The sequence below is a fragment of the Egretta garzetta genome, unplaced genomic scaffold (assembly GCF_000687185.1).
Source record: "Egretta garzetta isolate BGI_Z169 unplaced genomic scaffold, ASM68718v1 scaffold282, whole genome shotgun sequence".
NCBI lineage: Eukaryota > Metazoa > Chordata > Aves > Pelecaniformes > Ardeidae > Egretta > Egretta garzetta.
The window spans coordinates 490133-515746 of NW_009259036.1; the positions used below are offsets into that span (position 1 = coordinate 490133).

At 36.3% G+C, this 25614-nt stretch overlaps 1 protein-coding gene across 1 annotated transcript in view; it reads right to left on the minus strand.

The window, feature by feature from the left end:
• LOC104122698 (protocadherin-9) overlaps positions 1-25614 on the minus strand; it is a 693340-nt gene that overhangs the window by 247988 nt on the left and 419738 nt on the right. Inside the window, 1 exon segment of the mRNA XM_035890417.1 lies at positions 2882-3083. Within this exon segment, the coding sequence (XP_035746310.1) occupies positions 2882-3083 (202 nt within the window).

Consider the following 25614-nt stretch of genomic DNA (forward strand, 5'->3'; position numbering starts at 1 on the left):
CCGCCCCCCATTTCAGGTTTTGAAGACCCGGGCCTTGGTCACTCTTCAAATATAATTAAAGTAGCAACATACTAATATTGAGAAACAATGACTAAATTTTTATTCATACAACTTCACAGTGTACAATAATAAACCACACAATTCACTGAGCATTGAAGCCATTAACAAAAATTGCTCTCACCATGAGGCAAGGACTTTACTATCAAGATTAACATCATATTCCCATGAGCTGAAGCAAACCCTTACTTAGAATGAACTTTCATAAAAGTACAGTGGGATAAATCTGTATTTTTTGTGCTGATTTTACAGTTGGAGATCATTAGAAAATGTTCCCATAATCACTTCTCTTTCTCTTCAGTTGAGGTATTTAAAATCAAAATAAAATATTGTTCTGCAACATTTATCATCCGAAGCTGGAAGCAGTGCATGTACATGGTAATACTACTACTCTCCACTACGACTTTTTCCTTACTTTATAGCTGTATCTTTTACCTCAGCATGCTCCAAGTATTTTCATAAACAGCAATCCCTTATACAGCCACTGAAATGAACTACGTCTGCTGTTAAATACAGCAACTATTTAACATTTCACTGCAATAGAACTAGAAATTCAGTTGAGAATCATCAAAGAATACAATGTTGAAATGATAAGTACATCAGTTAGTTTAACCTTGAACATATGTAAATACCCACAAAGTAATTTTGGCCTATCACCAGATAACAGTTTTCTCTTCTGAAAATTGCCACAGGATCTTCAATAACCATAAACTGCTTTAAACTCCATTTTGCATCTCATCCAAAAACTTGTGCCTCCAGTAGCAAAACAACTTTTGACACAATGCCTAGGCAATAACTTGATACTGAATGAGATATAAAAGTCAAATCGATCTAATGGGCAGCATCACTCCCTTCCTGCCAAGGATGATTTCTCTCACAGTAATGACCATATCATTCCCTTCTTAGTTGGTGAGATTTGATGAAATATGGAATGCACTATTTCAATGTCTGCCCTAATTCAGTCTGATAAGAGGTGAAAAACCTGTATTTCAATACTTCACTAACATTGGTACAGCTTGAGGGTTAGATTTTTGTAACTTTGCCATGAATTTAGCATGCCCAAGGCTAAACAGGTGTAATCACAGGCATATTAAAACTTTACGTATAGCTTTTAAGAACACTTATTTACTCTGACTCATCTTCTATTAGTCTCTGTATTAGGGATGAATCATGATTAATATACTAAATTTGGACAATGTGCTTGACACAAAATTTCTAAATTTGTAAAACCACATTTTTAATAACCTGATAAAAAGTTAACTAAGCACATTTTTCCTAACTCTCCTGAAGGATTTTTATGTCACATTTTGAAGAGAAGTGCAATTCAGAGTCGGTGAAGCCAATGTGACAAAGCTAACACACAATGCTGCCTTAAAACTCCTCTCTGATCTTGTTAAATCTTTCACATGTCTCATACATGGTCAGAGAATTAGCAGGATAATTCCACTTAAGCTCCTCACTTGCTTAAGCAGACATACATTCTTGCTCCAGAGTCAATCTGTTCATAGATGCTATTCTTTTATTCAACAGATCTAGGGTTTAAGATCATAGTTCCAAAAATATTTCTGTTCTGGTAAAGAAAACAAAATGCAGGTGTCATGTCAAGGGAAAAAAAAAAAATTAAAAGTGGGAAAGGGAAAAGGAAACCAAAATACAATTCTGAATCAGTAAAGCATTTCAAATTTTTTCTTTGTAGAGTCTCACCCAACACACCCTCTCTCTGTCCTCCTTTTAAGGTATGAGAAAAATGTTTCTAAGGTCAATATTCCACAGTTTACATCATCTATCATGATATAAATGTCATGATTCAGATCCAGCTCTGCCCAAATGAGAACATGGACCTTAATATTGTGCATCACACCCCAGGGCCACCTTCTGTTCTGGTTTGTATGGACCTAGTGACAATTACTCATCTACACAAAAAGGAGAAATGCCAGAGGGAGAAACTAATTCTTATTTCTATACTCCTGGGATGCAAGAGAACTCAAGTTCAATTACCTTCCAAGAGCACAGATAAGACTCCTAACTTTTGTCTCCACATTCTAGAGAGAAAACAAGAGGCTTAAGGGCAGTGTCACTGCCTCTTCCAGTTTTCAGTATGTCCAAGTCTCCACATTCCAATGTCAAAATACTAGTCACATTATTGGTTAAGACCTTGATTCATTTTTTAGTACTGACTGTCACAAACACTGCAAATAGTGTAAATCTATTACAGAGAAGGAAAGGAGAAGAAAGGAAGAAATTCCCAAACCAGACAAACTGCACATACTTAATATTGGTATAAAAATGCATATCCAACAGTTCCAAAAAGCACAACATCATGCCATTCCAGCCTAACAAAGAAAGCCTGTGGTTCTTGCTGTTAGAAGGGGGAATTCTAGGTGTGTTTGTTAGAGCAATTTGTATTCAAAATTTTCAGTACTTCACTGATTTACTGTCTTCTAGATAGTGCAACCTCCATGTCCATGCTCTTTAAATGTGTATTTAGAATAACTTTCCTAAAACAAAGTCCAACGCTAAATAGCAACAGCACTGCAAACATCAAGAAAAATTTGATACCTTCTTCCCAGCTATTCTCACTTACTGTGCAATTTGTTTGGAGCTGTTTTATCTCACTGAATACATTTTTGTTTCTACAGTCAAATTACATGGGGCACTTCAGGCAAACTACATTATTTCCTGTCAAGCATATGAACTATCATGACCAAATATTCATGCACGTGCTTAAAAATATCTCTACCATTGCAGACCTTAAAGGGATTAAAAAGAAAGCAATGAAGTTACCAAAGCAACTCAGAGAAGCAGACTACTGACAGTGACTCACCCGAGTTGGGGTCGGAGTTGCCATCAGCTTCAGTCCTCTTGTCCGGTGAAGCCTGGTCGTAGAATTCGTCCTGCGGCTGAACCAGAGGGAGAGGGTGTGAGATCAGGGTTCCACCACCCACTGGCTCGTGGTCTCCCAGACCACTGTCACTGCAGCTTTCCTGGGAGCCATCAGGGAGGTGAAATGTAACACGGCGCTGGGACTACAAAGAAGAGCACAGGACACGCTGATTAGTGCTCTTCTTTTCTGTTCTCCTGACTTTTTTGTTTTTTAAACTTTTGACATACAGATAGATTCCTGGCAATGCTTATGAGGCAATTGTTATTACCGTGTTCACTTGTTGGGTTTTTTTGTTTTGTTTTGCTTGCTTTTAGAGCAACCCAGGGAAGATGGCAAGCAGGAGAGCCAGATTTCAAAGGTCTGCACATGCTCATCTGTGAAGTAAGCTTCTCAAAAGAAAGCGATCAGTAGACAGTTGAGTGCATTTCTCATAATTTTAAAAGCATGATTTGTAAGAACTCTCTCTGAGAAGCAATGACAGTGGCAAACTGTTATGAATCGCAAATGACATAAGCATATATTTCTGTGGTTAAAACCTGTATTATCGCTGTTCATACTGGAAAAAAAGTTCACCAAGTTAAACAAAACAGTAAAAAAGGTTTTCATCTTCCAGGATTAGAAGGATATATAAATACATTACTGTAAGGATTTTCAACAGATATCAATTATATGGATAATTATCTGAAACTGATATCAATTATATGCATAATTAGGATTGATAATATATATGTGAAATCACAGTGGTCAGCAAAGAATCACAGAATGCAATGATGGAATAAGCAGTTATCATTCTGGTAAGAGAAATAAAAACAAACAGCACATACTTTATTCAAAACAACACAGTGACTGAGAGCCAGAATTACAAGTTTTCCTGAACTTTTTAACACACACACACCCCCCGCCACAGTCATCTCGAAAGTAAAAAAAAACCCAAACCACCTGCAGTGTACACTTGGTTTAGTTAACCACTATTGATTTTGAACCTCTCTCATCTGAAGAAATAACCTGGCTTTGTGAGTTGTGGCCACAGAATGATACAGTGATTCCCCACGAGCTCCAGAGCTGATAGCACTGCTGAGAATTGTTTAGCAACCACGACTGTGGGATTCATGAAAGGAATATTACAGGTCTTCATGGATGAAAATACTGCATCTCTGAAGCATCGGAAACAACTAGTACAAGTGTATCTCAAGAGAGCAGTTAAATTAAGTTAAGCACATCTTCCCACAAAAATGAGTTTCAGCAGCAGGGAGTCTGAGTGATCTGGTTAGGTAGATTGGTTTAGAATAAAGAAGAGGTTCAGAAAGTTTGCCCTAAGCTTAATAACTGTTCAGTTTAGTGGTTACTTTCTTACTAGTATTAGCCATCTGATAGTTATGGGTTATGTCCAAGCTAATCATTCCTCAGTGTCAGTAGAGAAAGGAACATCAGGAAGACACAACAGGTATCTTCCACTAGTTACCAGTTTTTAAGCAGTTAAAATCATGTGTCCTGTATCCATCCCAAATCCAAGTAAGTTTTCCTGAAGTTAATGGAAAAAGCCTCAGGCCCTGACTCTCCTTTTTGTGCCCTGACTCTTTTTTTAACTTTTTTTTTTTTAACGAGGAAAACCTTAAGTTAATAGTAATAACTGTATGTTTGCTTATTAAAAACTATTTGTTAATGGTAATTGCTACCATTTTACATGATGATCAATATCCTCTACCAGGTTTCTTTTTATTCATCTCCCTTGGGCGGACATAGATAGTTGATTAAGTCAGTTTTGGATTACTGTGTAATTCGGTATAGAAATAAATGTAATACTATTTGCTCTTGGCTGTGATTTTATAATTAGCATTTTGCTTTTAAGTTCCTTTTCTAGCTTTAGGATTAGAATCCAACTGTAGCAAAACCAAATAGATCCTCTGAGTCATTGGGTTGTATTCGTTTACATCAACAGAAGACCTAACCCTATGTACTATCACTAAGCAAACTTTTACCTCACACTTTGTTACTTTTTCTTACAAATCTTTCATTCTGGGATTGCCACCCTGAAGAATATTTTTGGAATTGCTATCAGGGTCTTTCCCTTCAATATGAACAAAATAGAAGTACAGCTATCTCCACAGCTGAAAATCTTCTCTTCCTGCATTTATTTTCAGCAACCTAAATTTAGAGATCTGTTTTTCCAAAGGAAGAATTTATGTCACTAGTAAAATCAGTAAGAGGCATAGGAAAAGGAGATTACTTTCATTTTTTTAAACCAAAAGACTCTATGAGAAAATATGAATGACTGAGAAAATAAATCCTTCAAGTAAGGGAGGAGTTGAAAATTACCATTTAAGAGTCTGCAAATTAATTAACCCCCCGTAATTAATTAACCACCACAATAAACAGAAAAATACATAATTACAAAAATGTCTATTTTCATGAGTTGTGTAGTAAAAATACTGATCTTGGGTAACAAAAGCTCCTAGCCAAAATCTGCTCTGACTCTATTCTGACAGGCGACCAGTCAGCCAGTAAAATGGCACAGGCCTAACACTAATACTAGCAACTTCTTAGCTGATAGTGCTCTAAATTTTTAAATCCATACTTTAAACGATAAGAAAAAAATATATCAGCTTGGATTTCTGAGCCACTCACTGAGGACCCCACAAATCATAAAGGATTATAAAAAAATCTGAAGGTCACGTAAACAGTGATCCAGTTCCAGAGATGATGAACAGGCAGCATGCAGTCTGTCAAGAAACTTTAGACTAAGCCGTGCCATCAAAACAATGAGGGGAAAAGCCTTGCACAAAGAGAGACTCAGAGAAAATGATTAAGATTAGGCATATCATATTAATTGCAAGGGAAGACTGTCACTCAACACACTAGGAGCTTATGAGGATGTTAAGTGATGTGATATGTGGCCACCTCCTCCTCTGCCCTGGTCTAAGACCCTCCTGCTCAGCCGCTGGAGCCCAGCCAGTGTCTGGGCACCTGGGGTCTCTTCCCAGGCTGAGGGATGGTCTGCCACCTTCTCTTGTGCACAAGCAAAGCTGATGCAGTACTGAGACTGAGCGTGTATCCCAGACACACACACGCAGACACACACAGAGGACACTGACATGACCATGGCTGTGGCTACGCAGGCAGCCACAGAGCAGGCGCTGCCCCCAGCAGCACCCACGTTCAGGGCTCACAGCAGACAGGCACAGCCACGTCCCTTCCTCCTCTTGAGCGGGCAGAGGCAGAAGGTCACTGGTGCAGCACACACACCACGCTCTCCAGCTTCACACACACATTCACAGATCCCTTGAGCACCAGCACGGCCCATCTGCCCGCCTGGCACCCCTGCCTGGATCCCAGCTCCCCTTACCCGCCCTGTGGGTCCCTGACTCACCAGCTGGCCCAGCTAGGTGCTGGCTGCACACACACAGTACTCATCCTACGGGCACACGACTCTTATGGGTCCCCCCATACATACTACGTCTTTATCTACACCGTTGTGCCACCAAATGCAGCTTTGAATTCTTTTTACCTAAAGACAGAATCAAGTTATTCTGAGTAATGAGGTTTATAGTTGGTACAACACTGGGACTAATGATAACAAGTAATTACAATTTTAATTATGCTACAACATATGCAGGATTATATGCAGTGCAAGGTAATGTTATGGTTCAGGTCCACAACACTTGGTCAAAATTCAAATCTAAAATCTGTGACATACTTAATTATAAACCATCATTTGGGGAGGGAAATATGGGTTTTCTTCAGACTCTGAAAAGCATACAGTCTTTATTTTTAATCAGGAAATATCACATAATTGTTACATGAAACCCAAAACTAAAAGGAAAATTCAGTCAAAACAACATGATTTTAACCTGTGTCAAGGTCATTTCAATATATAATTCAGAACAACTTGGCTCAATAGATTTTTGAACCTGGTCCGAGGTTAAAAATCAGGAAAACATTGTTATACATCACATGGAATCATTCTTCTTTTAATCACCTATTGCAGCAAATTCTATAAAGCTCATTCAGATGAAGCTTGACTTCACCCCCACAAGAGACAGAGAGAATTAATTCTGTATCTTAGATGACAATAAAAGATAGCAAACTCTGGTGCTGATAAAAGGACAGTTCAAGCGTAATAGGAACATGGGAGTTTTTTTCTATTTTCAGACCATGTAGTCAGCCAGCCAATACTTTTTTTAATCATAGTAACAACCAAAATTATGTCAAATCAACAACACATTAAACTGGTCTAGCTGCTTCTTTCCCGATACAACAAAACCTAATGCATACCTAGTACGTTCTCACAATTGTAATTTGTGGAATTACTGGATATAAGCAACAGCTGTGGTACTTGAAAACACCAGTAAAAATATCAACAACGAGATCTCCTGGGTGGAGGGGAGGAATGGATGGTAGAGGATGGGGATATTCCTAAACTTATTCATCAAGCACAGAAAAGTAAAACCTGTGCTTGAGATAGCATATTGCATTTTTCTTAATTACAATATTTTATTTGGAGATACTGAAAACATTTAAAAATATATTTCAGTTGCAGTTTATAATTTTCTCTTCCTCATACTCTTCTGTCTTATTTTTCTCACTTCCGTTGACTTGATATGAGGAATTCAGTGGTGCCCAGTGACAGGATAGGTCATAATGGGCACAAGCTGAAACACAGGAGGTTCTGAACATCTAGAAACACTTTTTTACCATGAAGGTGACTGAGCACTGGAAAAAGTGGTCCAGAGAGGCTGTGGAGTCTCCCTCCTTGGAGATATTCACAAGCCATCTGGACATGGTCCTGGACAATTGTTTCCAAACGTCCTGGTTTGATCAAGGGGGGGGTAGATTAGATGGCCTCCAGAGGCCCCTTCCAACCTCAACCATTCTGTGATCCTGCAATTTTGTGAATTATAATTGAAAATAAAAGAATATCTATAAATATCTGGGGCAGTTTCATAATTTTTTGGTGCTGAAAACATAATGTTGTTTTAATAAATAACTTAAAAATAACTTTATTTTTGACAATCCTAGCTGTATAAATTCTGATACCAGAATTTGTAATTTCATCCCACACAAATCTATTGCTTTGGAAGGTGCCAGAGAGAGTTAAAGATACAATCATGAAATCCTTACTTAAGCAGAAGAATTAGTAGGAATTGTACCTCAGCATGGATTTCTAGAAAAGGTGGGCCAATACCAGTGAGGTTTGGTCATTGCTTGTGAGAATAAGCTTTTTGCTGCTCCCTCATTTTCCCAGAAATCCTCATACACAGGCAGAAAGTGGGCTGTAAATAGTGTAAATTATTTTGTTGGCCTAGGTGTTGAAAGTCTAAACTATAGGAAAGATCATGCCATGTGATATCGAGTGTCTGAAATGTTCTATGGCAGATGAGTTAAGTGCTATGTTGGGAACGGAATTTTAATATAGGAAGTATAAACACTAGTTTTCAACACTGTTCAGTGCTTTCCACTGTATACTAGCTTCTAAAATGCATTTGACTTCCAATTATGTGCTTGAATCAAATAGCGAGTTACAGAAATCAGCATTAAGAGGAGCTTTTGCATGGTGAGATTGTTTTATTCTGAAAACCAGACTTTCAAGCTTTGTACAACTATTGTATTGTTTTTGCTAATCAGGGATCCAGAAATAATTATACTATTGTTCCGTTGCTGAATGTCTCACAGGGACAGATTTGGCTACAGATCCTATCCATTGTTATAAACCAAGCTATAATTAAAAAAAAAAAAAAAAAAAAAAAATCTACATTGGGTTGTTGCAAATAGAACCTGCTGAATTTTAAGCAACTGAGCTGGCTTCTGAGTTTACAAATCAGGTACTTTAAACAAAATGCCCTCTTCTCCATTCAGTATAGTTGTAAGTTAAGAGCCTTGATTTCTGTCCTTGATTTTCCAGACAAGCAGAAGTCACCAAAACATTCGATTCACAGAAAGTCAAATTAAGCTTTACAGAATGGGCCATATGTTTGCATATCAGAATATATATTCAAGCATGATACATCTTCAGTTGTCATTGAGATCTTGTAGTTCAGATATGGAGATTTTGCATCAACAAAAATTCTTTCCCTTTCTTTTCTGAACTCTTATACGATACTTTGTGTTAAGATGACTAAGGAATATTATGAAGGAAAAACAAAAACAACGAGAACATTCTAGGAATATCTTCCTTACAGAAAGACTGTTGATATGGAGGCTTAAAAGAGAAACTTGAAAAAATAATTTACCTGTATGGAAAATAAACAGAAGAATCTATATGTGACATACTTTACTGAAACTTCAACCCCACTCATGAATAAAGAAGTCAGAGAAGAAACATATTAAACTAAAATGATGTGTAAGCAGTAAAAAATACTCCAAAAAGCCTATGAAATTATGATGATGAAGAAGATATTGTTTGTGCACAAGTTTAAGAAAATGTTGTAAGGACACAAGAAAAAGCTATGCTTCATTGGAGGTCCTCTGTGGAAGATGTCTGTTTGATAAAGTTTGTTCCACTCAGGATCAAAACAAAGACTCCTGGATCATGTACTAAAACACAGATATAATTTTTTTTTTTATGAGGTCAAGCCTGTAAATAGAAGAAGTCAAGTCACAAAAACCAGACCAATAACAATTTCAGAGGGGAAGAGACAAGATGTGCTGGGCACCACCAAACTTTAAAGTATCGTTTTAACAAACTATAGTTTAAACCCTTTTTTTCTTATAAGATAAATCAGATTTTTCTTCTAACTTCCTACACTGGAAGCACAAACTGCACCTTTTAATGTGGCAAGAGTGTGATCTGGGATAAGGAGATTCTTTTAAAACTAAAACAGAACAGGAAACTTAGACAAAAAATATCCATGTTTTCATTTGCTCCACAGAAAGAATTGGCAGTCTTTGAATTAACATATGGTTGTTGTACTAGTTTGTTTTATCAATAAACAATGGTTATATATTTTTCCAGTTCTGATTTACTTAATGAAAGCCTCCTAAAATCTGCAATCTACTTTCTCCTTTACAAATGGGGAAGATGAGTGAAAATATACTTCTGGACTGTGACCTTCTTTGAAAGTGTGTAGTTGTTGCGTATGTCGCAGGAAGGCCACAAAGCACTTCAAACAGGGCTTTGTACAATTCAGTTCACTGATCGCTTACACACACACCTTCTTTCTTTGTGTTTCACTCAAGCTTACAAAAGAATATGAATCCGAGATAAAATCACTCTACTTTCTTAGGAAAAACTACCCTCACTTCTCTCAGGTAATCTTGGCTCAACTCTGTATTATGTACAAATTGTGCAGTAGATCCCTGCAATTCTCTAAGAGAAACAGAGTTATTTTTTTCTTGGCTACATCTAAACTAAACTCGCTTGTGCAGTCCCCGTGGCAGTCGTTATTCAAGGACCCGACTTGCCTCACAGGATAACCCATTCTCCATGCCCATCTTGATATCTTACCCACAGAACCAAGAAAATGGAGATAGATAAAGTTTCCATCAATCTCTCAGGCTAAACTAAGAATGAAAAAAGAAAAAGCAATTCATACTGCATTTTCATGCTATGTCTTCATACCATGGTACCCATATAAATAGCTGGAGTGGTTAGGTATATATTTGGATTTAACCCCTAAGGTAACAATGTTGGTATTGATTTCACAATGTAAATTGTTATTACACCAGATAATCATGTGATTTCTTCTGCTCAATTTTGCAGCACTAAGATTTCATAGAAATCAGTAAATTACACTGTACTACATTAAAAGGAAGCATAAATATAATCACACATTATATCTCCATTGCTACTTAGGCTGCAGAGTGCTGGCCTTTCCTTCAGGGTGAAAATATTATCAATTACAGTCTGTCCACTGACTGGGGAGGAAATGGCTGCTTGGTGGTCCCAAGTGCATTTCAACATGGAGAACAAACAACCTCTCTGGTTGGGAGCTGTTTTAGTTTTGCAGAGACAGTGAACGAAGAAAGACCTGCAGTCAAATGCTATGGTTTCAGTCATCTTTTGAGGTAATATCACTTTCTTCCTCTGTTTATACAGTGACATTCCTTCATTTTATTTCATGAAACTATAGTCTTTGTGCCACAAATTCTTCCAGGGCTTTGTTGGTTCTTTATACAGTGACATTCCTTCACTTTGTGCCACAAATTCTTCCAGGGCTTTGTTGGATTTTTTTTTTTCTTAAATTGAACACTCTAAAGACTGACAAACCTTTAGCAAAAGACACTAAATACAGGACTATCATATATTTTATTTTAAGTTTTGCCTTCCTAATATCCACTTAGTAGGCAAATACTCCTTTTCCTAATAAGCGTTGTTATCTACCTGTGATCATCTTGACTGCAAGGTAAATTTGACCTAACAGGAAAGCTGAATGTTACAATTTAATCTAGTCTGTATCAGAGTATTACCTTGTTCAAATTAGGAGTTTGGTAAAATACTAACATAATGCCAACATTTTCAGACTTTGCCCCATCCTCCTGAATTAATTGCCTGAGACTCAATAAATCAGTTCTAAGCCTACAATTATGCAAATTAATATCTCAGATGCATGAAAAGGCAAGTGTGGGGAGAGATGGAAACTGCTGTACACAATAAAATATAAAAGAGTCAGGTGTGCTACCAGTAGACAAGACAATGTTCAGAAACGTTATTCATGCAAATGGCTAGACGTTAGTAAACCACAGTTTACTATATTTCTTACATGTTTCTTATCAGAAACTCTGTGGAAAATATCCCTGAGAAAGTGCTCATTAAAAGTATAGTAATTTTGTAGATAACAATTAAAAAATTAGTATTGTATCTAGAATAGCTTTCTAAACATATTTGTAGTTAATGGAGAAAGAGAAGCAGCTTTAGTGAACGTTCTTGCAATCCTAAAACATATATGATTGTAAAATAAGAGTAAAATGCTTTTTTGAGGTGTCTGTATTCAACCATTGACTACAGATGACTGGGTAAACTTCAGACATGTATTAGAAGACTTAAGACAGATTAATGCCTTTGACAACTCTGTTATACTCCTTGACAGTAGTGAGGCATGAAATTCAGAATTTTCAAATTTAAATGCCCAAATTCAACCTACCAGTAAGAAAAGGTAGATCTTGCATTATGTTCATAACTACTTAGACATCCAAATTTAGATATCCATCACTTGAAATTTTAGCTGCCATGACATATTTAGGATACAAGAACCTGACGAAACAGATCTCACCGACAAAATGATACTGCACTGACTCTGAACTGCCTTATCTGTTGCTCTGGCACAAGAAGAGTTTATTTATATTACAGCATGCAAAGAAATTCACATATAAAGAATTCAGCTGTAACAGAATTATATTTTATGTGATCTTTACTAACTTAAAGACTTCAGTGATCTTGAATTTATTTGTTTAGTTTGATTTTGGTGATGAGCTCCTCCTAGCAAGACAGAATACACATTACAAGTGCACTCCAGTGGACGAAGAATTGCAGAAGCATTGTACCAATTATAATAATGAGCATAACTTCTCTACTCTCTGAAGTTTTACATTAGTAAAAGCATGTGTTGATCAATAATGTATATGAACTACTAAAACGTAGAAACAGCTGTTGCTGAAATTTTACAAGTTTAATTATAATAATAAATTTGCCCTGATTTACATTCTGTGAAACTTATCTGGCTTCGGTAGTGTGAACCGGTTAATAACGTTTTTCTTTATTTTAACTATAAATTACATTTTTAAATGTGAGGAAAAAAAAACAATTGAGAATTTTTCCCATCTGAGGAACATACATTATCTGGAGGCTACTTATAAAAAGAACCCTATTATTGTCTTATACGAATGACATAAAATAATGAAAATATTGACTGCTATATTTGCAATTATATTTATAATGTTAACATAAATTATGTTTATAGTATTTAATTAGTTACAAAAGTATTCCATCAACTAACGTTTATTAACTGTATTGAGTAAACTGATACATGTGGTATCATGTCAGTAATCATTCTTGATACTGCATCTTATTGTTAAAGCTGATAATTACTGTGTTATAGAAGCACTGTTTATTTATGCTTTCATCACAATCAGTCACTACAGCAGATATGAGAGTTATGCAGTACTAGGAAGCAGGAAACTTTCCAGTGATCTTCAGAAAAAAGAAAGGTGTGATAAAACCCCCTTTAGTATTCTGTTCCATTAGCATTCTTTAGTGTAGCTTGTAACCTTGGAAATCAAGCAGGCCATGGCTCTTGTGTAAAGGTAGAAATCTTGTGTCTGGGGCAACGTTGCCCTCACTCTATATTATAACTAACCTCAGGATATGAATACTTAATTTTTAATTGTGTATACAAGAGAAGGAAAACATACTTCAAAATCCACAGATTTAGCAGCAAATGACCAGCTGTGCACTAGGAAGTTTTGTATCATAGGGTTTAAAAGGTAATCAGATTAACACTATTTTAAAACAAAAACAAAAAAAAAAGAGAAATATAAAATTTGAAGGCCTTTAAATGACCACACTCTAAAACAATTAGTGCTCATAGTGACACCATAATGTCAATCTTCACTTTTATTTATGTGAGTTTGAGGAAATGCAATTAAGAGGATTATATTTCTCCTCGATAAAGCAAGGATTAATATATGCAGAAAAAAACCCGAATTCTCATAAGGATCCTAAGGGTAACCTTAGCATGGGGGCGGGGGGAGGGCAAGGAAGGAGGCTCTCAATTTAGGGATGCTCTAGGGGGAATAGTACATTAGAACATTGCCTCCCCAACTAGTACTAGCATGTGTAGCGGGTATCTGTCACTGACAGCTTACTGGGTTACAATTAATTCTGAGTCATCAGTCATGTCTTCTCCTGCAAGCACAGAAAGCAGAAACAGCAGCAGCATTGCCCTTTGAGGATACAACCTTTTACATGCTATGATTCTAGAAAGCAGCTGTACATCTATTAACACAATGGACACTATAGCTGTCACATTAGATAAATGGATCCACATTGGAAAAGCTGAAAGTGGACATGATTGTCAAGGATAATACGGTTAAGCTGGTGCATCCTGGGAAAGATGCAATTTCTATAATATTTTAATTTTGAAACTAATATTATTATCCCGATCAATTGCACACACTATAAGTTAATTATAACACCCCTGTTAAGACATATCTGCATCTCTACAAGAAAAGGAACTAGACAATAATGTATTTGCACAATAAAAAACTACATTTTGTTACTTGGGACAGGATGTCCTTAAGAACTGCTTTCCTAAGAGCAGATTTCTAAACTTTATTTTACTTTTTTCTGTATTGAGCTCCCAAAGCTTTGGAGGTTTCATTTTGCATATGCAAACATGTGCTACAGAAAATAAAAAAAATAAATAACCTCCCAGCTTTTCAGTTAGGATTCTTCACAGAACAATATATATTACAACAAATACCAACTACAGATTCTTCTTCCACCACATATAACACATATGTACATCTGACTGGTAACATCTTATGATGTCAAAGTTTGGAAAACTAAATCCACAGAGTATGTTAGGAATTTCAGTGGTTGAATGGGCTTTTTTGTTTTGATAATGGGTCTTTCATTCTTGTGCCATGTTGACTCTTGGGGCAAATCTCTGCTACATGCAATTCTATTCCCAAATAAGATGCAAAATGAAGAATAAGCATATCAAGGTGTTTCCACATGCATATTTCTAGAAAAAAATATAAAATATGCTTCAGCAGCTTAGCCAGTAAGAAAGCTAAAACCTCATTTATTAATAAACAAGACCGAGAGAGAGAGAGAGAGAGAGAGAGAGAGAGAGAGAGAGAAGGCTTTCTACATGGAAATAAACTACACAGAAAAGAGAGTGGCACTATCATACTATCAAAACAGCAGATACTCTTACAGGTATCTTACTGTGAGAGTAACTAGTTAGAAATGTATTTTCTGCTGGCCTCAAGTAAAAGTCAAACGAGAGCTGACAAGAATCACTATTATTATTAGACTTCATCCAATTTTCAGTATTTTCCACAAATTACATATGGCATGCTCTTGACACATTAAAAGTTACAGGAAAAACAAGAACTCTGACTGTCTGGATAGGTTTAGAAAATGCTGCCAGTGCCATGGGTCCCCTTGGAATAAGCCAAAAGATAGGTTTGATAGCCTGTGTTCATATCCTGGAGTTGATGATCTAAACTAATTTGTGCCAGCTGAATTTAATGTTAGTAAAGTGAACTCACACTGGTGATTTTCTTTCTTTCTTTCAGTGGTCTAGAAGAGTAACTTTGCAGAAGTCTTTGAAGTTACATCAACTGGTGCTCCTAACCATCTACTTCTGCTTAGCTTCTACCAGAAACAGATTCACTAAGTCATGTATTCAGAACTACAGACCTTCATATGATCTTGGCCCATGACTTCTCCAACATTATCTGTCTACAAAACTGGAGAAAGCAGAAAGGACGTTGGACAGTTACTTTAGACATAAACCATTTAGTGATCCGTGCATATTTTTTTTAAAATTTACATACTAGCAAGTTTCTCATTTCACAGAATTTGTTAGATGCCATCACCTTTGATCCCAACATTTAAAATTGATGGACCTATCTGTGCACTTTCCACCTAGAGCACACGACCATGTCTATTAATACAGATAACCAAAGACTGCTGAGTTTCGAGCCCAACATTTACTAACATTTCAAGGATAGTTTCTATGTATTTTGCAAATTCTAGCTTTTCATTAGGCAAACTGACAAGCACAAACCTTCTGTTTCACATTTTATTTTATCCAACAATATTAATTTAAATAAAAGCATGAAAAGCACAGAGGCAAAAAGGAAAGAAATTTCACTTCACAAAAAATTGCATACGCCCTGTGCGTCTTTGTTTTCAAGAGAATATTAAAAAAAGAAGTCCTAAGAGGTTGTATCTAAACCTAAATCAATGGCTTATGAGTATTGCTGTTATTGCACTATATATTCTACGTTACATTACTAGCTATCTACAAAACAGTAGGACACATTTCTGAGAATTCAACATTAGAACAATTATTAAATAAATTATATCTATTTATGAACAAATTGAACTGAGTTGCATTATTGTTTTAGCATCAATTTCTCACACATGAGTAGATCAGGATCCTTTCTGATACGTACTACTATGAAGATGGAAGAAAAAGCATGGTGGTACTTTGAGATTTAAGGTGTTATCAGACTATAGAATACATCAGAGCTCAGTGCCTGTGGAAGCCATCTTATCTCAGTCTTCACAGGTTGACAAGGCATATAAAAAATGCATCCAAACCCCCTGGTTTGATCTTTATTGTTGACAGATCACAGATATGGAAGTCTGATACATTTTCACAGGAACTGCAAGTAGGGTGATAACTAGTCAAAAATAGCAGATAACCACACCTACTTCAGCAAGAATCTGAAATTGGTTTTTTTTTTTTTTTTTGGGGGGGGGGGTGGGGGGGGGGGGGGGGAGGGGAATGAGCAGAGGAAGATGTCATTATTGCAATACAGTTACTAGTAATATAAAAAAGCAGTGAAAATAGCAGGTAAAACAACTACAAAGCTGAGAAAATACTCTGAAATGGAGACTTTAATACTTGTTCACAGAATTTTTAATTTCTTTTCTAGAAGGAAGAAACATGGTCTTAACCTAAAACTTAGTAAAGGCACTGGAAAGTTTCTCGCTGATATCAATGGGAATAGGACTGGTCTAGCAACATCTTCACAAGCCTTAAAGCTAAGAAAATCTTAAGGGTTTGTTGGGTTTTTTTTTTCATCTAACAGTCAATGTTCTGAATGTTTCTGAATTTACCAACCTTCTTAATCTAAATTATTTTACTCACAGATATTGTCTTCTGTACTGAAGACACTCGTCACACATAATCTACGTTTTTGCCTTATGGTGTTGGATTTTCTTTTCCAGTGTGTGATAATAAGTGTTCTTTCGATATAAAAATTTAAATCTGATTATGGCTTCTTAAACAAGCTTCAGGTATATCAAATAATCACTTAGGTTTGACATTAAGTGTTTTGCGTGTCAGTGTTTTGTGTGTGCGCGCAGATTCCTGTGCTTGAACTTCTTAGAATCAATTAAAAATATATTCTTTTAATAGCTTATCTCTCTAGTTTCTAAATGGAGATCAAATTCTTATGTGTAATTAATGAACTATATATGAAGCATGCCCTCAACTTCTGAATCGCACAATGGCCAAAAAACCCTAGTCAAAAATTATGCTGCAGTCAAAGCGAGATCGACATTTCAGTAGGAAATGATGGGCATGTTTCATTAAAGGCCAAATTCTGCAGTTATTCTTCAGAAGGTAATGGAGGCCTTGCACTGCAGTAAGGATTGCCGATTTCACCGACGGGTAATTATTCCATTAATACCTCCATTATGCAAAGACAGAATGGCCAAACTACTAAAGTGTCAAGCACGCATCACATTTGGCCATACCAGTCCTCATGTATAAGCAGGTTATAGAACAGCTGTAGAAGTCCCACTCGGCACAGATGTATTCCCTTTGCTCCTTAAAACAGCACACACTTTGCACTGAGGCAGTGTGACAACAGCTGTAACAATGTACAGGAGAAAAACAGCAGGCAGGCTAGCTAGATCAGTGCTTTTGGTATCAGGTATTTCTCTGGAAGATATCCTGGAATTGGGAAAAAAAAAACAGGAAAGACTACATTTGGATAAGTGCTTATCACAAAATTATCTTTTTTCATGGGAATAGTCATAGATAATATTTACTGTAACTAGTTTTATTGAAAGGAATACAATCAGAGTTATTAAATAATTCATTCTGCATCTAATGTAAACAGGGGCCTAAAACATGTATATATAACAGATTAGAGAAATGCCTTGTGTGCACTTTGAGAAAGACCACAGGGTATGGGCTTTGCTCTGTAGACACAAGGTTATTTATCATTATTTCTTAGGAGAATTTACAGTTCAAAATCTCCAGAATTGAAACTAGAAACCCTTTGGATAATGTATTTTGAATAGCAGTCCTAATAACAACAGTAAAAGTAACAAAAATAATCCAGCATCGAACTGTACATAGTTAACTTCATAATGAGGAAGCCAAATGTTTCCCACACTGGGAAAAAAATGATGTGGTACATGCCTTGGGTTGACAGATGGAAGGAAAAGAAAGACAGATGTGCTCTAATTTCTTGATATTTTTTTCCTTCGTCTTTTTTTTTTTTTTTTTTTTTTTTTTCTTCCATAAGATGACTATCAGGAATAGATGAAACTGCTTACTCAATAACACTGGCTACAGATACTCACCAGAGCAATAATGCCAAATATCCTTTAGGACTTTGCCCACTAGTATCATCTCAAATGATATTCAGTAACAAGCAAAATGGCTAACAGCTGGCACTTCCCTTAGAAATGGCAAAACACCAACCAGGTCCAGTTTGTGCAGCCGTTGTAGAGGGGACCATCTGGAATGCTAGCCCGAATCTTAACAATTAAAATCAGGGGCCAGGTCAGATGAGTAGCATCCTAAAGAATTCATGACACTGAGTTTCTAAGCTAAACTGAAAATGACAGAGAACCCAACACATGAGAGGATATAAGTAGTCATCCTCACCCAGGGGATAAAGGGTGATCATGTGGCTAAAATACAGGACATGGAGTTAGAAGACTGATTCTGTGACAGATTTCATGCATTATAAAATATAAGTCACTGTAATCAATAGAAAGATTCCCATTAGACTCAGAATCAGGTACCTGGGGTCTATCTTCCTGGTATAGAGAGCCTTCCGACAGTGGCCAGCTGCTGTTAGCTGCCAGTGATGTGAAACACTTAACATTTTTTGCTTATTGATAAGTGGGAAAGATCATTGCATTTTTTCAGCTAAGCATGATGCTTATAAAAGGTAACATGATATTTGCAAATAAATTTGAGATGCTCAGATGGCAAATGCTATCCAAAGAATACTCTATTATTTTATAATTTGAGGTAGAAGAAATGAGTTTATAATCTCCATTTACTTGATTGGAAAAGGCTTAACACTTAGCAGGGGAAGGATGGAAGAGAAAATAGAAGAGTGGTACTGTGAGAGGTAATACTCAAATAACATAGTAAAGAATGCTGTTCCCTCAAAAAATTTACAATCTGATTGAAGACTGGATGAAGTAAAGACAACAAGAGAGCCTTCGGGAAATAACAAAGGTAGCAGTAACAGCTCCATATGATTACTATGGTTAGCTATGTGTCCTGCTTGATGGATCTAAATCATTATGCTTTCTGGTTGCTTCTAGGGATATATTTTCCTTCTAAAAAAAAACCAAAACAAAAAAAGCAGCAGATATTCCTTTGCTTCTTTTCATAACCTATTACTCTTTTCTTTAATCACCTACTTTCACTTTTATGGTGATGAATTTTACTTTAAGATATTCCTTTTCACGCTTTGATTTTTAAAACAATAACAAATAATAATTACATTTACTCCTCCCTGCTTTAGACATTTCCTTGTAAAATGCAGTAGTCATCAACCTGCAGACAGCTAGGGCGTCTTTGGGAAAATAAACATTATCAAGTAATGGCAAGAACAGGATATTCTGCATAAACACTTCTATTAAATGGTTGTGAAAATACCTAAATCTAAGTTTTCCAATAATTACAGGGGTTGTTTTAATCTTAGAGGAGTTCATTAGTCTGTGATACGACTCAGCTCACTGTGTTTTCAGGCTATGCTTTATTGCCATTTTAAAGACATTTTTAACTAAGATTTCTTCAAATATACAAAAATCATTACTGAAATGATATGATACCATACATGAGTAGTCCAAATAAAACCACAGAACTAGTAATTTCTGGAAAATTATGAATATTTATGCATACTACATGATATGGACATTTATCTATGATAATATCCAAATATTTTTTATATAAATAATGGTGGGAAACTCCTCCAAACCAGCAAATCAAAACCTGATTTATTCAATCCTATTTTCTGTCTAAACTCATATATGACAAATGTGTGGGTTGTGCTAGCCTCCAGAATAAATACTTCAAACATGAACAATGACAATTTTCACCGATATCTAGCACAAAGACCCTTTACGTCTACTGGTGATTGTGTTTAATTTCATATTGAGATGATTAATCAGAGTAAATGTCTTTATTTTCTGCTGTTTTAACTTCAAGAAATGATCTCTTCTGGTTTTATCCTATTATAAGGATCGTTACAAAAATGGGAAACAATTAACACTGGATTTAATGCGTGAATGCCATAGAACTGAGTAATTGCACTCAAGGTCTGCTAACTTTTTAATCAGGCATTTGGTTGCAAGCTGCTCACGATTGATTCTGAGAGAAGAACTAACACAATCTCGGCAGCAAAAGCAGGTGTGCCAAAAAAGCAGACATGTTGGCAAAACCAATGAAAGAGTCTAGAGGGTAAAAGAAGCAGAAACCAATGGAAAATTCTTCTTAAAAGACTTTTGCTTGGGATCCAGACATAACTGAGTGAAATTAATTGAGGCAAATGAGCACAGAGAGTTTTTTGACCAAAATAATTAAGAAATATGAACAGCAAAACCACAAAAGCTCAGCCTAGAGAAGACTTGCCAGTCAGAATCTTAGTGAGCAGAATTAATTAGACTGGGGAGTTGAAATTTTCAAATGCATTTTGCTAAATAAATAAATAAGAAATACCATGAGAGATTTCTGGAATAACAATTAGAACACTTACTATTCTCAGCATTTATGCTTTGTTTTGGATAAAAGAACAAATCCGTATTTATTTCTATTCATTAAAAATATATATATTTTTCCTTTCTCTAATAAATCTATTCTCCATGATTAAGAGTCCTGAATTTAAAAGTGCTTACACAGCATAGCACTGGGTACACTTATAAATTACAAGTGTTGATGAAGACTATGGCTACACACACACACACACATCTATAGAATCACAATTATGTCAAAGCAGCAAGTGCAAGGATGTAATCTAAATGAGAATTACATGTTTACATCACTTTTCAAGTAAAAATACCCCTTCCTGGTTCATATACAATACTACAACAGTAAACTCCTTTCAGGATTACCCTCAATGAAAGTTTGATTAGGTTTGTATTTTAGCATACTCTCTTCGAGGTTTGTGGGTTGTTGGGTTTTTTTCTTATCAGTACCTTTAACTAAGTCATCTATGCACTTAATGTCAATGATTTTGGCATGTGTCTATGCAAAATCCATAGCTATATAAACTTATATAGCTGTTCTGCATCACGATCTTGACCATAGTCTCAAAAATTTCTAAAAATAGAAAATCATATTGATAATAAGGTTCTGAGCCTTGTTAATGCAAATCAGGAAAGAATCTTACTTATGAACCAATATCACCATACATCTTGGAAAAAACCCTGCCTAGATAACAGGTAATGCAAGGGGTTTGGAAGGTTTATTTCACAGGTATCTCTGAAAAACTTGTACAAACAACGCTTTTTAAAAGACTGACAAGAAGGAGGACTGAGATGAAACCCAGGCATTTCTAAAACAAAAATATTTTGCAAAATCCTAATCTTACTGCCTAGCAACAATTTCCCTGTAAACTCCTGAAACAGTTTTCCTATCTTTTAGGCACACTTTGGTGAAGAAATTACTAATATGTCAGCTTCCATCCATTGACATTTCTAAGGAGAAGCAGGCAATGATGATTTACAACCAGACTAATATGTTAAAAGTAAGGGTATCCGAACTTTGTTCTAAATCCTTGCTGGTTTTGGTTTTTTTTTTTTTTTTTTTTTTTTTTGCTATTAATTAACTTAGATAGTCACAGTTTACAGATGTCCACATCAAAACACATGGATCCAACAGTGTCACTTCAAATTCTTTCAGAGTCAGCTCAGTACAGAAGTGGTAGGATATCAGAAGCTTTAATCATTGCTTACTTGCTTTAATCAGTAGCATCATCTTTTCTCAAATTGTTTACCAACACTTAAAAACAGCAAGTTGCAGCAGCTTGGGCACAAATAGGAAAATAGCAGAATAGCAAGGATAGTTTCTAAGTCAGATGACCTGTGATGCCTAAAAGTTTTTCTCTCTTCCACTGCCTAAATGGCAGTAATTATGCAAAGCAATGCCCAGTTGAATGGCCACGGTGTCTCCTTGGATAAGTAAGGAAGAATAGTCATGTATTTGTGAATCTGCCAACACTCCAGTAACAGCTTTCTCTCTTTCACCTTCCTTCTAACAGCTATCACTCAGTCACTCTACTGTCTGTCATCTGCAGGTGAAGGGTTTTACAGAAATGAAAGGCAGTGGTCTGGCACAGGTCAACCCACACACTCTCACAAAGAGACCCTTAATCATAAGGGACTTTCACATCCCTCTGATCTGGGAGCAATTCAGGATAGATGCCAGAAGGAAGAAGAACAAAGAAACCAGCATTTGAAAATTCCCTCAGTGGTTTGTTGAGATGGCTTTTGCCAGATTAAACAGACATGCTCCTTTAGACCCTAGATATTTCTCTGAAGCTAATTCCCCAAGCATTGTCCAGAGTTTAACAGGGGTTGGGATACCAACAATCAAACTTTGAAGTAATTCTTCAAATTCCAGTGGAGTTGGCTGCAGAGACAGCTAGAATATGCAGGTCTTTCCAGGCCAAGGAGAGAGAGGGCAGTTTGATATCTTTGCAATTGTTGTCTTTAAAGGACTTGGACAAAGCAATTCCAACACAACAGCTTATTTCTAAAATGCTTTAAAGTAAAGGATAGGTGTGGGGGATAGTGAACTAGCCGACACTTTTGAATGGTTGCCTACATTCAGCACAGCGTTCTGACACTTCAGGAGAACACTACGGGAGCTGCAATACATTAGTGAAGCCTGACAGGGTAAAGATCTCCCTTCACTTGTCATTTTGTTTTGAAGTGACAAGAAAGCTACAGGCAACAGAAGATTTCAAGATGAGGATTCTATCTGATACTCACATGAAGCGTCATTGTATGCAATCCTCTAAGTGATGTCAATAATACAAACCACAATTGTGTATAGGCAGAATAGAATCTTTTAAAAATCTTAGAAGCATATTTTGAAAGTGGTTAATGCTATAGCTTCCTACATGCCAATACTCACCTACATAATTCCTCTGAGCCACACTCAAATGTTAAAAGAGCCCATTTGCCTATTCATGTTCATTCAGTTGAACACTCAGCAGGATCACTTTCTTGTGATGTTTCTAGTACTTGGGTTAATTTCATTACACTCTGTGAGATATTAATCATAAAGAAATATCAGGATATCAAAATGCAATGTAATACTTAATTCTAGTCCACTTATATGGGTGAATCAAATTAATGTCAATCTGTAAATTTGCTCTGAGTTATTAGTGAATATATTCACTCCTTCCAGGCCCTTATCAGCTTCTGCAGAATCTAAGCTTTTTAAAAAATTCTGAAAATCAGGTCTCAAAACTATAAACTGAATGAAAGCAATGTGGTGCTTGCTTTCTAAATCAGCAGACAGACAGCTGGAGTGCCACTGCTGTAACCTAAAGATTTGACAGGCTACAGCAGAGTTAAAACTGACAAGAGCCTTTTGTCATATTTTCCTGCTGCTATTCAAAACTCTCTGAGCAGTAGGAGACTGATGAGAAGGAGGTTAATTTTGCTCTGCAGCAGTTTAGACTATGGAAGACTGAAGAAAGTAAACACTATAGGATTGCTTCATTCCTGTAAATTGCAGCACACGTGATTTGGGGGAGATGAGTTAGCAAGGCAGCTACTTTTTCAACCAGACTTCATAATGTCTTTAAATGTTGCTTTGGTTTCTTTGTTTGGTTTTTTTTTGTTTGTTTGTTTGTTTTTTAATTTCTGTATTTCTCTCCTTTTAACAGTAAAAATCCAGGAAAACAAGCCAAAATGCCATTTTTAATGCATTACGTTGTTCCAGAATACAGTCATTTATGGAGAACAACACTTTCTTTTGTCTTTTGGAGCAAGATGTAAGAAGCAATAGTTAGACTGTCATGGGGACATGAGCTATATCTCAGCAGAAGATGCAAGGCATGTACACTGTGACCAGGGAAGTGGCAGGGAAGCTGAGTCTAGAAATAAAACCAGGAATAACATGAGAGATGATTGAAACTGGGAAGGAAGAGGAGGATCGGAGTCAGGGAAGTAGTTCGAAACTTGTAGGTTGGCAAGAAGAATGAAGTGAAAGACAGCACAAAGATAGTGGGTAAGACCACTGCCTGTATGACAAGCCAAGGACAAAGTAAGAATAGATATCAATTCTTATTTACCAGTGGGAGAAGAGGAAGGTGGTGAAAGGAAGCAGATGTTACAAGGATTTGGGAGAAAAGTCTCCAGCTGGCCTGCACAGTTAGGACTAGGAAATGGATGGAAGAGACAAGGACAAATCTACTGAGAAAAGAAACTAAGAGAAAACATTCCCTGACTACAGTAGGACAAAACTGTTCTGGGAATGAACTAAAATGTAGTAGTAAATAGTATTACAGTGATGAGAAATGGATCATTTGTTTCAAATCTAGGTATTAAAAGACATAGGTTAAAGGACTAACAAATATTCCCTGGAAAAGCTATATGACAAATACCATTCTGAATTAGATTTTGTCCTTTCCTTCACCACACAAAATATGTATATGGTACTAGGGAAGTTGTTACACTTCCTACAAATGACCAGATAAGGTGAAAAGAATAGGTTACTTTTCAAGTCAGTGGAGAGAAATGGGCATTTGGCAAGGATGCCATGTTTAAGACATTATCCTTAAGATGGGATGAATCACTTCCTGTCGGTGCCACTTACTTTCCATTGACTAAAACCAATGTGTACATGACCTCCTCTAAGTAAGATGAAAGTTACTGAAGTCAGGTGATTTCACCTTTGATTTCTGTACTTTATCTCCTGAATGGTTAATTTAGGGTCTGAGAGTTTAGATCATGCATGCAAGAATGACTTATGCTCCACTTCTTCAAAGCCGTGAAGGGTACTAATATCCTTTTGATTCTGCGCTGAAGAATAAATGTGTTAATATTTGCAAAGCATTCAGATACAGTAGTGATAAATGTCATAGCAAATTCCATGAGAAAACTAATAGCTCTGTCTTCAAAACAGGATATGAACACTGCAACAAAGAACTTCAACATAGAGTGAACAACAAGGAGGAAGGCAAATGCTGAGGTTAGCTCATTAACTTGGAGTGAATATTTTGTGCACTGAACAGGATCAAGATTCTCTAGAAATAATGATTGATATATGGTTAGGTAATTAAAGACTGTGTTGTAATTCCTACACACAGGGGGGCTGAACTGAGTTTCCAGTAGCAACGTTAATACTGGCTTCTGGGTGCTAGAATCTGCAACATTCAAATGGTGATTAAATATACTTTGTTATTAGTGGATATACCACGGCAACTTGCAAACAGGTACAGAGAGAGGACGTCTTGCCAAGACAGCCACACAAATATGAGATATAGTCCTGCTAGGGGGAAAAAGATCAAAGTAACTAGAAAAAAAATCTATGCTTTCTATACAACTTTTTTCAATCATCTTTGCCAAGTCTTTTTACATCTTCTGGAAATGTGGTTCAGCTTTTTCCTGTTTGTTTTATTTATATCCTCTTTATCCTAGCCCAGGAGTTTTAATTGCTTCTCTTCTTTATGAATTAAGAACAAACTGACATTACAAAAGACATTCAAGTTTCTGTTTTTCACTCTTC